At 35.2% G+C, this 16,253-nt stretch overlaps 1 protein-coding gene across 1 annotated transcript in view; it reads right to left on the bottom strand.

The window, feature by feature from the left end:
* ZYG11B (zyg-11 family member B, cell cycle regulator) overlaps positions 1–16,253 on the bottom strand; it is a 67,514-nt gene that overhangs the window by 12,928 nt on the left and 38,333 nt on the right. Inside the window, exons 7-13 of the mRNA XM_054573187.1 lie at positions 12,657–12,756; positions 12,376–12,426; positions 9,220–9,381; positions 9,059–9,106; positions 6,612–6,809; positions 6,426–6,478; positions 4,643–4,740 (exon numbers count right to left, since the gene is read on the bottom strand). Coding sequence (XP_054429162.1) covers positions 4,643–4,740; positions 6,426–6,478; positions 6,612–6,809; positions 9,059–9,106; positions 9,220–9,381; positions 12,376–12,426; positions 12,657–12,756 — 710 coding nt within the window. The remainder of the gene's footprint in view (positions 1–4,642; positions 4,741–6,425; positions 6,479–6,611; positions 6,810–9,058; positions 9,107–9,219; positions 9,382–12,375; positions 12,427–12,656; positions 12,757–16,253) is intronic.

Raw genomic sequence — 16,253 nt, 5'->3', positions numbered from 1 at the left:
GAGAGATATTATTCAGTAATTTTTTTTATGTCTCTGCCTGGTATTGACATCATGGTTAATTCTGATACTCTTTTTCTTTTTTGCCTCCTGCCCCCGCTTTCTTTCTCTCTAAGTTTCAGTTTGGGTAGTTTCTGTTCCTATATATTCAATTTCACTGACTTTTTATTTTGTGTTATCTACTCTTAAGCTCATTCTGTTATTTTTCATGTCAAATACTTAAAATTTTGGCTCTAGTACTTCTATTTTACTTATTTTTTATGTTTTTTTTCTTCTATTAATATTTGTGTTTTCTTTTTTAGAAAAATATTTTATTATTTATTTTAGAGAGAGTTGAGGCGAGAAAAAGAGGGAGAGAAGCATCGATTTTGTGAGAGATACATCAATGGGTTGCTTCTCACACACCCCCAACCAGGGACTGGCCTGCAGTGCAGGCAATGTGCCGTGACTGGGAATCAAACTGGTGACCCTTTGGTTCACAGGCTGGCATTCAATCCACTGAGCCACACCAGCCAGGGCAATATTCATGTTTTCTTTAGAATCTTGGAATATAGCTATAAAAAATGTTTTGAGGTTCTTTTCTGTTAATTCCATCATCACTATCATGTCTGGGTCTGTATTAATCGCTTCATTTTCCTCCTCATTCTTGTTTTCCTACTTCCTCATCCAGCAATTTTATCATATACTCACCATGTTGTAGAGTGTATAGATTTTATTTTTTTTAAAGTATTTGCAGAGCAGTGTGACCATTTCAATAACTGTTTTTAAGCTTTGTTAAGGTTACCCTAGAGCAGACTTTATTTTGGGGCTAGTTTGATCTCTTCTGGCTCTTCTGGCATCTGTAGGGAATGCCCCCGATATTAGTTTTTTTGCACTTTTTGGAACTTAAAATATTTCCCAACCTTGTATGAGCTCCAAGTGTAGTTCAGTTAGAAGGTCCTTGGTATGTATTCTTTCTCAGGCCTCAAGGAGTCTTATCCTAGGCATATATAACTTAGTAGTCAGCCAAAGACTCAAGAAGCCCTTAGAAAGATTTCTGTAGTTCTTTCTAGATATAGCTGGCACCTTTGCATTACCTTGCCCCCAAAATTGCAGACACCTCAGTCTCACTGAACTCTGATTTCTGTATCCTCAGTTCAATAAAATTGCTGTGTTGTGCTTAGTTCCCTCGCCCTATGCCAGGGTTTAATAAACGTTTCCAGGAAAAAAGCGGTGAGACTATAGAGCTCATCTCATTTGTTTCCCTCCTTTCAGGGATCAGAATCCTTCGTGCCTTTTGCGTAATGTCTAGAAAGAATTGTTTCAACTTTCCCCACCTCTCCCTGCCCCAATTTTCTATGGTTTATGGCTACAGAGATAGTCTGGTACCAGTTACTCATAACCCAGAATGTAAGTTTCTGCTTACATAATTTTCTATTAGGTCTTCTTAATCCACTGCCTAGATATTTCAACATTATTTACCCTTCTTATATTGCCAGACCTCTAGGTTATTTAGAGTTATTTGCTATTAGATATAATTGTACAATGAGTATCTCTGTAAAAACAAGTGTTTGGGTATAATCTAAAAATTAAAAGGTAGACTATCAAATGTGCATCAACAGGGAAGTAGCTATATGTATTACTGACAAGTTCATTGAATGAATGTATAGCATATGTTTTGGGTTGAATTGTGTCCCCCTAAAAGACTGTTTAAAGTCCTAACCCCCAGTACTTCAGAATGTGACCTTATTTAGAAGTAGGGCTGTTGTTGATGTAATTGCTTAAGATGAGTTTATTAGGATGAGTCCCAATCCAACATGACTGGTGTTACTAGGAAAAGGGGAGCCCTGGCTGGTGTGGCTCAATTGGCTGGAGTGTTGTCCTGTAACTGAAAGGCTGTGGGTTTGATTCGTAGTCAGGGGACATACCTAGGTTGCAGGTTCAATCCCTGGTCTGGGCACATACGATACTTATTCTGGTTGTGTACAGGAGGCAACCAATCAATGTTTCTCTCTCATATTGATGTTCCTTTCTTTCCTTTCCTCTCTCCCTAAAAGCAATGAAGAAAATATCCTCAGGTGAGTATTTACAAAAAAAAGGGAAGAGATTTAGCCACAGAAACAGACACACACAGAAGAAGATGATATGAAGATACACATGGAAAAGATGGCCATCTGGCTAAAGTGATAATCTGCAAGACAAGGAATGTCAAGGATAGTCAACAACCAGAAGCTAGAAGAGGTAAGGAAGAATTCTACCCTAGAGCTGTTAGAAAAGGCATGGCCCTAATTGATACTTTGATTTTAGACTTCTAGCCTCCATAACTGAGAGACAAAATAGTCCTGTTGTTTTAAACAATCCATTTGTGGTACTTTGTTATGGTAGCCCTAGGAAACTGATGTAGCATATAACAGAGATTATGTGATTATTATAAATCATTTTGTGAAAAGCTTTCTAAAAAGTGGAACAAGCAGCCCTGACCAGTGTGGCTCAGTTGGTTGGGTGTTGTTCCGCAAAGTAAAAGGTTGCTGGTTAGATTCATGGTCAGGGTACATGCCTGGGTTGTGGGTTTGCGTGTACAAGAGGCAATTGATCTGTTTCTCTCTCACAGTAAAGTTTCTCTCCTTCTTTTTCTCCCTCCCTTCCATTCTCTCTAAAAATAAATAAATATTTTTAAAAATACAGAAAAATGGCCTGGCTAGTATGGCTCAGTGGACTGAGTGCCAGCCTACAGACCAGAGGGTCGCCAGTTCGATTCTCGGTTGGGGCACATGCCTGAGTTGTGGGTCAGGTCCCCAGTGGGGGGCGCACGAGAGGCAACCACACACTGATGTTTCTCTGCCTTCCCTTTCTCCTTCCCTTCCCCTTTCTCTAAAAATAAATAAAATATTTTTTTAAATGGAAAAATGTTCATGATAATGTATGAAATAGGTACTATTATTGTTGCCATTTAACAAATCTGGAAACTGAGGCCCAAGCTTAAAAATTTGCTCAAGATGGCATCCAGAGTAAGTGGTGAAACATGTTCTGGTCCAGGCAGATTCCTGTGTGTTCATAATGACTGTTATACTATCTCTTAATTGTTAAAAGCTATAAGCAGCATTAAAACTTTTCAATGCAAACCGAGAAGTAAATTCCATTTAAATATAAACAAAATAAGCCAGGAAAGCAAGAAAGTAGGTACCTGAACTACCTGAGTTGGAGATAAAATATTCTAACATTTCCAAAATTACAGTACATTTTAGAATAAATTCTCCAGAGTGGTCATTCCATAGCATAAACTTAAAAAAACAAAAAAACAAAAAAATGCTGAAATCTAAAAGTAGTCACAAAAACAAACACTTATATGAAAATATACTATTATCTACTTATTATGTTTTACTTTCTCCCATGGAACTGTGACAAGTCCATTCCTTGAATAATAAGGAAAGCAGCCTAGAGATTAGAGGCTGAGTATAAGATGGGATAGACTTCAGAAGCTAGGGGGTTCTCAGAACCTGTGTGTACAGTAAGAGGAGAAAATTTTTATAGCAGAGGTCATTTAATATAGCTAATAAGGCAGTCTTATGTTTATGAATGAACAAGACTGCTTCTGGGGAATTTATTAGGAGGTGTGAGAAAAGCTTCCAGGTGTAAGTTTAGGTAGGTACAAAGCAGTTTTTCTCTGTCCCATCCCATTCCCTAAACCATCCTCCTCTGTCCATGTAATAGAGAAAAGCTTTTACTGAGGTGCCTTTCTGTGGTATGCGCTGAGTTTTCATCAAAGAATGCAAAGAGAAAGACTCTAACAAAATGTTACTGCTATTTACTATAAGACTATTGTTGAAAACAATTCCCACATTTCCTATATAAGGATATTTATAATATGGCCACTAGTAAGGTCCTATGAAAGAAATTTTATTTGTAGTTAATTGCTTAGAAAAGCTTTACTTCTTTCTCAGGATATCAAATGTATTTTTCCTCTAATATGAAAAAAGAACCATGTAGCTGATTATTTGCAGCCCAGCCACAAAAAGTATATGAAGCACTACTGTGACCTAAGTATGTATTAATATTCTATTTTCCCTCCATCCTTTATTTTCTTTTCCAAATTATTTCTCCTTGGTCCTAATTTTTAATTTTAAAAAACTTTAATTTATATTTTACTATGAGTGTTTCTATGTGTTTCTCGTGCAATGTTTCAAATCTTTTATGGAAGGAGCTTATATTAATAAATAACTGACAGAGAGTTGCATCATAGCCTTCAAAAAAGAGTGACATAAAACCTAATCTAAATGTTTTGTTTTTCCACAGACCATGGGTACAGAGAGCAACGTATTGAAAGAGAAAATTTTATGTAGATGAGGACTGGGCACTAGAATGTACCATAAACACTGGATCTCTTAAGACCTTTTGCTCAACAAATGAACTCACTGTAGGCTCCTAATCTTTATACTCCATGATGTTAGAAGCGTTAAAGTTTCATTAACCATTGTCATTCAGTATCTACTATTCCCAAGCTCATTCTGAAAGAAAGATTTAGTTTATAACCTAAGATTCTCTCACATTGTATTTTTTAAAGTCTGTGTCCTTAAAAATCACTTCAATAAGCAATTCAGAAATGGCTTCCCTATGTAAGGAGAATATTCCTTGAAAAAGAAAACCATAGTTTCTTTCTGGTACATACGATTCTTGCTGCAGACATGTTGCATGGCCCAAACTGCCCACAGCTGGACTCCTGGTGTTGTGAAACAGCCAAGTAATGGGAAAAAAGGATTAAAGGACCTAAAAGTTCAAAAGAAAAGAAAAGGTTACTACACCCTACCCTTAGTGTCATTTTCTAAAGCAGTGATTCCTGAGTTTTTAATTTTAGAAATTTCATCCAACTATTTTTAAACTAATATGAATGAGCTATAGTCAGTCTATCTTTCCTGTCTTAGCCATTTGAAAAGGGACCATATTCTGACAAGCCTTTTTGTTTTTAATTTTTAAAAAGATTTTATTTATTTGTTTTTAGAGAGGAGAAGAGAGGGAGAACGAGAGGGAGAGAAACATCAATGTGTGGTTGCATCTCATGTGCCCCCCGCTGGCGACCCAGCCTGCAACCCAGGCATGTGCCCTACACTGGGAACTGAACCCGCAACCCTTTTGTTTGCAGGCCGGTGCTCAATCCACTGAGCCACACCAGCTAGGGCCACATTTTGACAAGTCTTGGTAGAGAAGATGGAAGGTGACTAAACAAGGTACTAACACAGAAATTTATTTTTTTAAAAAGTACTTTTTGGCCCTGGCTGGTGTGGTTCAGTGGATTGAGTGTCGACTTACAAACCAAAAGGTTCCTGGTTCAATTTCCAGGTATCCAGTTGGGGGCCTACAAGAGGCAATCAGTTGATGTTTCTCTCCCTCTCTCCCTCCCTCTCCTCTCTCTAAAAATAAATACACAAAACCTTTGGAAAAAAAGTATTTTTTTTTGGTCTTGAAGACACACATTTAAAGAATAGCAGATCTTGGTTGGAAAGCTTAGAAAAGAAGTTAGTTGATAACTAACTGATAGAACACCATGAAGGAAGTCTAGAATTAGCATTCCTATTTCTCCTGGTCTTTTGCCCCAAAATGAGTAGAACATAATTTGGGGGAATCAAAAATGTTGGAGCATTTATGGAGCAGCCAAAAAATTAAGTTGTAATAATATTATTTATGCAGCAATCTGAAATACTTCAGGTAATTAGTAATTAGCTATCAAGTCATCTAATTGTCATAAACAGAGTTAGGCATCCAGTATGCACTATAGTAAATTATTACAAACTTTCCCTAAACTAATCTGGTGTTATCTGTAGTTCTCCTTTATTTTTTCCTTTTTCAATTTATTTTTATTTTTATTGTTCAAATACATTCGTCTCCATTTACTTGCTACCACTTTCCCCTGTCCCACCCACCCATACTTGTAGTTCTCTTCATGTGTTTTCTGATTTTTGGATCTCCTTGCATTAATATACTGTTTCATGTTCCTAAAATCTTATATCACCACTAAATTATCTCTCAAAATTTGGCTCACTACCTTCTACCTCTGGAAGCTTCTGACCATTTTCTACTGCAGATTTAAGTACGCGCATCTTTAATTTTATAGCATTCTATCAACAAACTGGAATAGTAGTGAATAATAGTGAATAGTCTGATTAATATTTGGTCTCCCTCACTAGGCTGTAAGGTTCTTATGTGCAAGCACCACATTTTCCTCCTCTTTGAATTTCAAGAGCATAGAATAAGTCCCTGGCACTCATCTTTAATAAATGTGGAATGAAGGAAGGACTAATGAATGAGGGGAAACAGAAAAGTAAAAGACTTTGCTTCATTTAAAGCCAGTAGAAAGAGAGATGCCCAAGTGAAAAATTATAAATCTAGTAGGAATGACATCTAAGCAAGCGAAATGACTATGTTACTGTCTTAATATTAATTATCTTGCTAATTACCTGTATGCTACCATCTCACACTCTGGAGTTGGCCACTTCAAAATAGCTGAATGCTGTAAGACACAAGACACACAAGAAAAGATTACAATATTTATTAGCACTGCATTATTGCATTATAAAGTTTTGACAATTTAATCACTCTGAATTAATATTTGTATGCTTCCAGAAAACACCAAATGATCTTACCAGATCATCCAGAAGAGAATTCCTCTGGCTACGGCTCAGTGTCCAAGCTTGTTCACCTCTAGATATTAAATGGGCAATAATTCCTGCTGCAAAGTAACTGACCTCCACTTCAACGCTATGTAGGAGGCTACTGATATGGTCAATAAAATCCTTCCACATTAATTCAGAATGTAATTCTTGTACTTCAGCTATATTGTTCTGGAAAAAAAGATATAAAAAATTTAAAGTAATATGTATAGTAAATGCCTAATGACCCTTTGTATCCTAAGAAACAACAGAGATTGCAATGATTTAAACATGCATTTACATATGGACAATAAGTAAAGACTGTTGCTCTGTTAGTACAGTGGGATTGCAGGTGATTTTTTTCTCTCCTCTCCAAACAAAATAATAAAACAGCAGTGAGTTCCTTTTCAGGCAAAATGGCAAAATAGATAACCTAAAATTTTCCTGACATAAAATATCTAGAAGTGCAGGGTAAAAAAATAGTTAACAATCTTCAAATATGTAATTTCATTTTTTGGAGTAAAAAGTACATATCACCAACCTACAGGGGCACAGGACTGGGTTTTAATAGCCATGCAAGGGCAGAAGGTAAAGGCTAAGAATTAGAACTAAGACTTCGCATACAAAGGAAGAATTTTCAAGGTGTTACACCTCAATAAAAGATTAGACTGACATAGATACATGATGAAAACCCTATAAAGATAAATATAGGTTAAAAGTAAAAGAATGGGAGAAATAAACTGTGTTAACATTAGTCAAAAGAAAGCTGAAATGGCTCTATTAATATGAGACAAAGGATATTTCATAGTAAAGAACATAAGCTTATCTATGTTCATTGCAGCATTATTTACAGTCACCCAAGATATGGAAGTAGCCCAAGGGTCCATCAGTAGATGAGTGGATAAAACAACTATGGATATTTAAACAATGGAATACAACTCGACAGTGCAAAAGAAGAAAATTTTACCCTTTGCGACAGTATGGATGGGCCTGGAGAACATTATGCTAAATGAAATAAGCCAGTCAGAGAAAGACAAATACCATATGATTTCACTCATATGTGAAATCTAATGAGAAAACTGAACTAACAAGGAAAATGGGGACAGACTCATAGATGGAGAGCAGGATGACAATTAGTTGGTGGGTGGGTAGAGGAATTGAGCAAAAAGGAAAAAGGACTCATGGACATGGACAACAGTGCGGTGATTGCTGGGGGAAGGGGAATATAACAGGACTAAATGGTAATGAAAAAAAGTACAATAAAGGAAAAAAAAAAGAATATTACCAGGGTTAAAGGAGGTAATTTTATATGACAAAGGGACCAATTTAATCAAGAGAGGATAACAGTTTATGAGCCTAACAGCAGAGCTTCAAAATGCATGGTGCAAAAATTGATACAACTGTAAGAAAAAATAGACAAATCCACTACTAGTTGAAGCTTTTGACACTCTCATCAAAAATTGCTAAAACAAATAAAAATATAGTAGACTTGAACAATATCAGCTAACTAGATCTAACTGACATTGATAGAACATTATATCCAACAACAGCAGGACATACATTATTCTCAAATACACACGGACCATTTATTAAGATAGAGCATGTTCTAGGCCATATATAAGTCTCAATAAATTCAAAAGAACTCAAACCAAACAATGGCTGTCATATAACCACAAAAAATTAAAAAATGATGGAAGGTGGGGCCAGAGACTTAAACATTTTAAATACATTTTTGCACTGGTTCACCAGTTACAAAAAGCATGTATTCTTTAAAAATATTTTTTTAAAAGGCATTTTTTAAGCCCTCTGAGATCTGCTTTTCGTCTTTTAATGACTTAAGCCAACTTCTGTATCTAATAATCCTCTGAACCTTGAATAAAACAATCAAATCTACATTCTTTTTACCCACTAATCTATGCCTCTTATGACCTAATTCCTCAAGAATAGAGGTCTGCTCCGAAATGGCTTTTACTATATGGCACTTTGCCTGTTGCAGTGATTAAAACATTTGATCCTTCATCTTTGCCTCAAAATCCTAGAGGACTCACTTTTACCTACATCCAACACGTTAACAGAATATCTGATTTGTTAAGCAGTCTTTTAAGCAGTAATTATTAATTACCAAACATTGCATCTAAGAATACTTTTAAGTTAGTGACATTTTTAATGGGATTTTTCTGATTATAAAAAGTAAAACATGCTCAGGGTGATGCTTTTACTATACCAAAAAATATAAAGTATGTAACTCATGTTTTTCCTTTTAATGTGGTAAAAATCTTAACAGGTACATATAGTTTTATACACTGCTTTTTTCACTTAATTATAATATATATATTTTCTATTGTCATTAAGTGTTTATAAATAGAGTAGCAACTTCAATGTATTACTCAGGTCGAAAAAAATTACAGCTTTAAATTTAGCCAGAAATACTCATATCTTACCAAAAGTCCTAGGACTTTCTGTTGAATGGATGACTCAGTTGGAAAAGACTGTAAAAAGAAAGAGAAACCTATAAGTAAAGAACCAAATATAATAAATAAATTCTTAAATCAATAAATCAATCAATAAATGTCAAAGCTGTAGGCTAAATTTCCATTCTAACCTCTAGAACTCTCATGAAGAGTTCTAACCCTTGGTTTTCAATAAAGTGCCTGCAAGTGGTTGGAGATTCATCTGTGAGGTTCCAAAGTGCACTCAAGGTAAATTTCAAAGTAGTGTCCACCGAATTTTGATTGGTTTTCTGCTTCACTATTTGAAGAAGTTGCTGAAAGAAGGAAAATAGAATTAATTTCTCATTATTGAATTGTTACTGGAATTTTTAATGGTAATAACCATAAGTCCATGAGGTTTAGTCTCATGGTTTAAACATTTCCTATTAAGGATTTTATAAGTACATAAAACAATCTCCTCGATCAGACTTTTCCTTCAAGAAAAAAAGCATAGGGACTTCATGAATACTTCTATATTATTTTGATCATACCTATAGTTTAATAACCTGTAAATAAAATTAAAAGCAAAATGATTAAAGCTTAGAACCAACTATCTTACCAATTGGTCTAATATATACTCATTTCAGATCCTGGAATAAAAAAAGGTGAAGAGGGTGAAGAGGAGAATGAAGCAAACAGTTATTTAGCAGCAGCAAATTATATCCCAAATTGTAGTAGTGCTATCCCCATTTTTTAGAAGAAGAAATTGAGTCTGAAGTATTAAGTAATTTGACCATTGTCAGCTTAGTAAGAGAAAGTAAAAACTGGAAGATCTAATTCTAACTTCAAGTTTTTCTTATGAAAAAAGGAATGAATGAAATAGTAAGAGAATTAAAATCTATATTGGATTTAAATAAGATATCTTGAAATTCCACTTGGCAATGATCTCTATTAGAGCTTTAGCCTAAGAAATTTAAAGTCTGAAAGATAAATGTTTTAAGACCTACATAAGGCATCCATAACTCCATTTTTAGATTATATTTTGGGGCGTAAGAGGGAGCTCTGCTAAAACAGATGCAAGAAAACATTAATGAACACTTAAAGTTACATACAATTCAGGAAAAAAATTTTAAGAAACACAAACACTGCCCTGGCTGGTGTGGCTCAGTGGACTGAGTGCTGGCCTGTGAACCAAAAGATCATCGGTTCAATTCCCGGTCAGGGCACATGCCTGAGTTGCAGGCCAGGTCCTCTGTTGGGGGCATGCAAGAGGCAACAGATCGATGTATGTATGTCTGTCTCGCACATTGATGCTTCTCTCCCTCTCTTTCTCCTTCCCTTCCCCCTCTCTAAAAATAAATAAATAAAATCTTTTAAATAAATAAAAATAAAATAAATAGATATGAAAGTAATAGGTGATTAAAAAAAACAGAAACACAAACACGTAAGTGCAATTATTTAACCTAATAGCAAAGTGGCAAAGAGTGTGCCATTAGAATCGGGTTCCCTGAGCTTAAATATAATCTCTGCATATGATTAACTGTGTAACCTTGTTCGCCAATTCTTTATTTCCTCATCCATAAATTGCAGGTGATAATTAAAAGCTAAAAAAAAAAAGCTAGCTATCATCATTGTTACTCCTCCTCCTCCTCCTAATTTCTCCTAATTCCTACTTAAACTAAGCTTAATTTTCCCCCAAAGCATATGAGGGCTATTTCCTTACAATCTTTGAATATATCCCCAGCCAAATTTACTGAAACACATATACAGTAATAAAAAAAATTATAAGTCAAATGTCATCCCTGAGAATAGTGAAAATAAATAAAATCAGTATTCTTTTCTACTCATCTAATATATATATTGTATTTTGTGCTAGGCACTTAACTATATATTCCTTCATTTACTTTTTTCCTTTTCATTTAATTTTCATAATAACTGTATAATGTATTTCTTAATCACCCTGAAGAAGATTCATGTGACTTGTCCCAAATCATGCCACTAGTACCAGAATTATAAAGAAACCTAGATATGCCAACTTACAAGTCCCTATTCTAGCCCTGGCTAGATAGCTCAGTTGGCATCCTGATACTCCAAAGCTGAAGGTTTGATTCCCGGTCAGGATACAAGAATCAACTAATGAACATATAAATAAGTGGAACAACAAATCAATGTTTCTCTGTCTCTCTCTAAAATCAATAAACTAAAAAAAAAAAAATTAAACTCCACTTACCACCACAGCCTTCTCTTTATATTACTTTTTTCATTCATCTTTATTATTATACTTATTATATTATATTACAACTATGTCTACATAGCTGTTTACTATACTGTGAGTTTCTTATGGGAGGTTATTAGAAATATAATTAAGTGTGAATCCCTAACATTTTAAGGTGGTAGGTACTGTATAATTATCAATCAAATGAATGACTTACTTTGTCATTATACACATAATCTGTAAGTCAGAATGAGAGTCTCTCATTTGACTTTTTTTAAGATATTTTTATAAAGATTTCAGAATAGTTTTGATCTTTTTAAAAATTTTTATTTATTTTTAGAAAGAGGGAAAGGAGGGGAAAAAGAAAGGGAGAGAAACATCGACATGAGAGAGAAACATTGATCAGCTGCCTCTCGTAGGGACCCTGACCAGGGACCCTGGCATGTGCCCTGACCAGGAATCAAACTTGCGACCTTTTAACCTTATGGGACGATGTCCAACCGTCTGAGCCACAACAGTCAGGGCATCTCACTTGACTTTTCTATCTATTATGGTTGTCCAAACACCGCATGCCGAGATTATAACAGGAAGTCCTTATGTGGACTTTTTGCCTCCAATCCTCCCTAAGACACTGTTCATATTTATTCTCTTTAAAGCTTTTTGACTTTTCACTGTTCACTATGTTATTTCCTCAACTGTATAGGCAAGCAAAATAATATATCAACTATTTAAATTATCTTCTTCCCCAAAGCATCTAGCACAATCTTATGCCTAATAATAGTCTTTGTATTCTCTTCATAAATTTAACAAAAATCACAGAATTTTAGAATTAGATAGGATCTTAGGGCTTATGTACACTCCAATAGTTCAGGTAATTTGTCTAAATTCACAAAATGATATACAAATTATATCCTAGGTCATCTGACTCCTAGTTTAGGGCTCTTTCCATTTCTGTTAAGGAGTATAGCTGCCTCTAGGAAAAGAAGTGAATACACTCATTTAGAAGTAACAAAAATAAATTTTAAAATATAAAACATCAGAAGATACACACACTGCCTGAAAACAATGAAAATGAAAAGTGTCAGTGGTCTGTGTAGAGGAGGTAACAACTTACCCTGACAATGAAGAGCTCAGCACCAAGTTGTGCAGTTTGTTCTGTAGAAAGCTGCAAGCAAGCAGACAGAGTAAATGTCCAAGAATCCAAAAGTGTGACTTTACTATCATTCACTGTAACAGATTCCAAAGGCAGTACTAACTAAAATCTCTGATCAATCTGAAATTTTGCAATATTGAATGCAGCTTGAATACGTAGACTGGCAGAGTGGCTTACTAACCTTTGTGTTTCACAGATTTTGGGAAAATAGTAACTATAAGGGGACATTTGAGTTCAGGTACCTTGGCAGCCAGGATTGAAATGATAGCAACCGCCATCCTTTGCATGTTTTGATCCTCATGGTTGCAGAGCCACTGCATGACAAGCTTGGCTGCTTCAAACCTGAAAACACACAAATGGGTTTATGAATTAATCCTGGAGACCCAGGCATAGTTTCAGAGCCCAGGCTGGAAACTAACACTACAGTTTAAGTGGGTGAGAAGGAAAGGAAAAATTACTCTTAAGTAATAGAGAATAATAATTATACTTAGTGTTCTGGAGATGGTACCTCATTATTCATTGACAACACTGGGTAAAGAAACAAGAATCAAAACTATTTGGCATTCATCTTCTAAAATTATAACATTTCTATTATATAGTGATTTCTATACTGTAGTAATAAGTTAAGTATTTTCTAGGTTCCTCACAGTAACTAGCACAATGGGAATTTATTCTTTCACAAACACTGAGCTCCTGCTTTGTGCCACCAGACATTATTCTTGGTGTTAGACACATAGTGAAAATAAAAGTATCTCTACTCTCATAGGGCTTACACTCTAGAGGGGAAAAAAGATTAATAAATCAGATAATAAGTAAAGTCTGTGGTATCATTAAGTACTGACATATGCTACAGATGGAAAAAAGCAGGGAAAGAGAAGATATGAAATATTGAAATTTTAAGTAGGGTGGCTAGGGAAGGTCTCACTGAAACTTTTGAAGAAGTAAGAGCTAGACATGTAGAAATCTAGAGTAAAAGTATTTCAGGCAGAGGGACTGAGAAAAACAACAACCCTGAGGCGAGAGTGCACCTACCTGGAGGTTTTGAGAAATAGAATGGAGGCCAGTGAGGCCATGGCAGAGAGAACAAAGGAAAGAGCAGTACTAAGAAATGAAGCCAGACTTCTAGTCAAGATGGCAACATAGATAACACGGCTTGCCTCCTCACACAACCACATCAAATACCCCCCACCCCCAAAGTTACAGTAGATTGACAAGTCTTTTAAGTGCCTCTTAATCAAGAGATTTCTTTTACAACTCTCTCTTCCCCTCCCCATCTGCTTGCCATTTATTTGGTAAAGAAATTGGACTCTGCCCTGTAGAAATTCTCAGTCTGGATTTTACTGATTATAGCCCTGTGGAGCTATTTAATACGTTCTTCTACCATCAATATTTCCTATAAATTGGTAGCTAGATTTAGGCATTTAATTAGATTTATGCTTGATTTTTTGGGCAAAACTACTTCACAGATTGTGTTGTACTCTCTTGTCAAAGTTACCTTTCTTTTTGTGGTTTTAGCAGCCATTGGTGTTTATTACTTATATCCATTAGTTAATTAGGAATTATAAAATAGTGATGTTCTTATCCTATCATTCTTTCTTGATCTAATAGTTGAAATACAAATAATTGAATACATCCACTATTTGATTAGCCAGTAACAGAGTTCATATAGGAAAAACAGGATAAATGTTTGATTCTTTCCCTTTATTTGCCAGTTTTCGAAATGAGTGGTTTACTATAATCTTCTAATGATGAGCAATAGTTGTGGGTTTGTTTGTTTTTTATAGCATATGCCAGGGAGTTTCACACTGAGGCATCCCAGAGAGCTGTTTAGGACTCCTTATATTCCGTATGCTTTACCATGATTAGGGTTGGTGATAGGTAACATCACAGGGCTGACTGAGCCTTCAGGACCCCAGCTATGAGGAAAGACAACTGCAGAGGTGGAAAATGATGTAGACCTTGACAGTTTCAGTTCACCAACATTTAAAAAACAATTATTTTTATTCCCACTTCTCACTCCCTCTCCTTTGGCAACCATCAGCTTATTCTCTGTGTCTATGGGTTTGTTTCTGTTTTGTTTTCTTTATTCATTTATTTTGTGTTTTTTAGATTTCACATATAAGTGAGATTATATAATATTCTCTTTCAATGTTTGACTTATGTCACTAAGCATATATATATCCTCTAGGTCCATCCATGTTGTCACAATGGTAAGATTTCATTTTTTTTTTAATTATTTCCTTTTTAAAAAAATTTTATTTTATTTTTCAATTGCAGTTGATTCAATATTATTTTCAGGTGTGCAGCACAGTGATTAGACACTTATATAACTTACGAAGTAATTCCTCTGATAATTCTAGTACTTACCTGGCACCATACACAGTTATTTACAATATTATTGACTATATTCCTTATGCTGTACTTTACATCCTCGTGTCTATTTTGTAACTACCAATTTGTACTTCTTAATCACTTCACTTTTTTCACCCAGCCCCCCAACCACTCTCCCACCTGGCAACTCTCAGTTTGTTTTTTGTATCTAGAGTCACTTTCTGCTTTCTTTGTTCATTTATTTTGTCCTGTGATTCCACATGTAAGTGAAATCATATGGTATTTGTCTTTCTCTGTCTCACTTATTTCATTTAGCATAATGTCCTCTAGGTCCATCCATGTTGTCACAAATTGCAAGGTTTCATTCCTTTTATTTCTGAATAATATTCCATTATATAGATAAATGGACCACACCTTCTTTATCTATTCATCTACTGACAGGCATCTAGGCTGTTTCCACATCTTGGCTTTACTAGTAATGTTGTAATAAACATAGGGGTGCATATATCTCCTTGAATTAGTGTTTCTGTTTTCTTCATATGAACTGGCATTCTTCTACAGTACATTCTTAATGGGTCTCTGCTTCCATTGCTTTCCCTTCTATTTGTGCCTACACATTGGTAATAAATAAATCTGTCAGAGGACTTAGGAATGATATCACTCCTTACTCACATTATTTTAGGACTCTAGCAATAGGTCCATACATTCAAATCTTTTTTCCTGGCTTTCTGCAAAGTGGACTGCTCATTAGTCCCTGAATATACCCACAATTATGAGGTAATAAAGCTGGTATTTAAGAGGACAAATTCTGAAGCTCTTTAGATTTTTGGGTTTAAATTCTAGTTATACCTAGCGTCAATGATGATAATAAAGTAAATTATTTTATCATGTGAGGCAAAGCAGTCAAGTCATTAAAAACATAAACTTGCCCTAACTGGTGTGGCTCAGTTGGTTGAGCATCATCCTGCAAAGCAAAAGGTTGCTGGTTCGATTCCCAGTCAGGGCATATGCCTGGGTTGTGGGTTTGGACCCCAGTCAAGGTGCATATGAGAGGCAACTGATTGATGTTTGTTACATTCATGTTTCTGTCTCTCTCTCTCTCTCTCCCTCCCTTCCCCTCTCTCTAAAAATAAATAATAAAATCTTTTAAAAAAATCAAAACATCATAAACTTAGGAGTCAGCCTGGATTCAAATATCACTTTCTACCACTTACTAACTTTGGGACCCTGGGCAAATTCCTTAATCTCTCTAAACATCAATATTGTCATCTGTAAAATAGTAAGATCTCCATAGGATTGTTGTGAGTACTAAATAATATCACATATCATGCTTAAGACTTAGTACAGAACGTGGCACACCCAAAGTTTTTGATAAAGGTTATTTTTTACTAGTATTATTTTTGACTTCCTCTGTGCCTTTATTTGTGCAGTTCCCAAAATATAAAACAATCAACTCAATTAGCTTCACCTTTAAAACAATATAGATGGTGTAATAACCAGAGGCTCTG

The sequence above is a fragment of the Pteronotus mesoamericanus genome, unplaced genomic scaffold (genome assembly GCF_021234165.1).
Source record: "Pteronotus mesoamericanus isolate MK-2021 breed Mesoamerican mustached bat unplaced genomic scaffold, CSHL_Meso_final contig_105, whole genome shotgun sequence".
Lineage (NCBI taxonomy): Eukaryota > Metazoa > Chordata > Mammalia > Chiroptera > Mormoopidae > Pteronotus > Pteronotus mesoamericanus.
The sequence above is the reverse complement of the archived record's forward strand: the minus strand, read 5'-3'. Positions and strand labels throughout refer to the sequence as shown.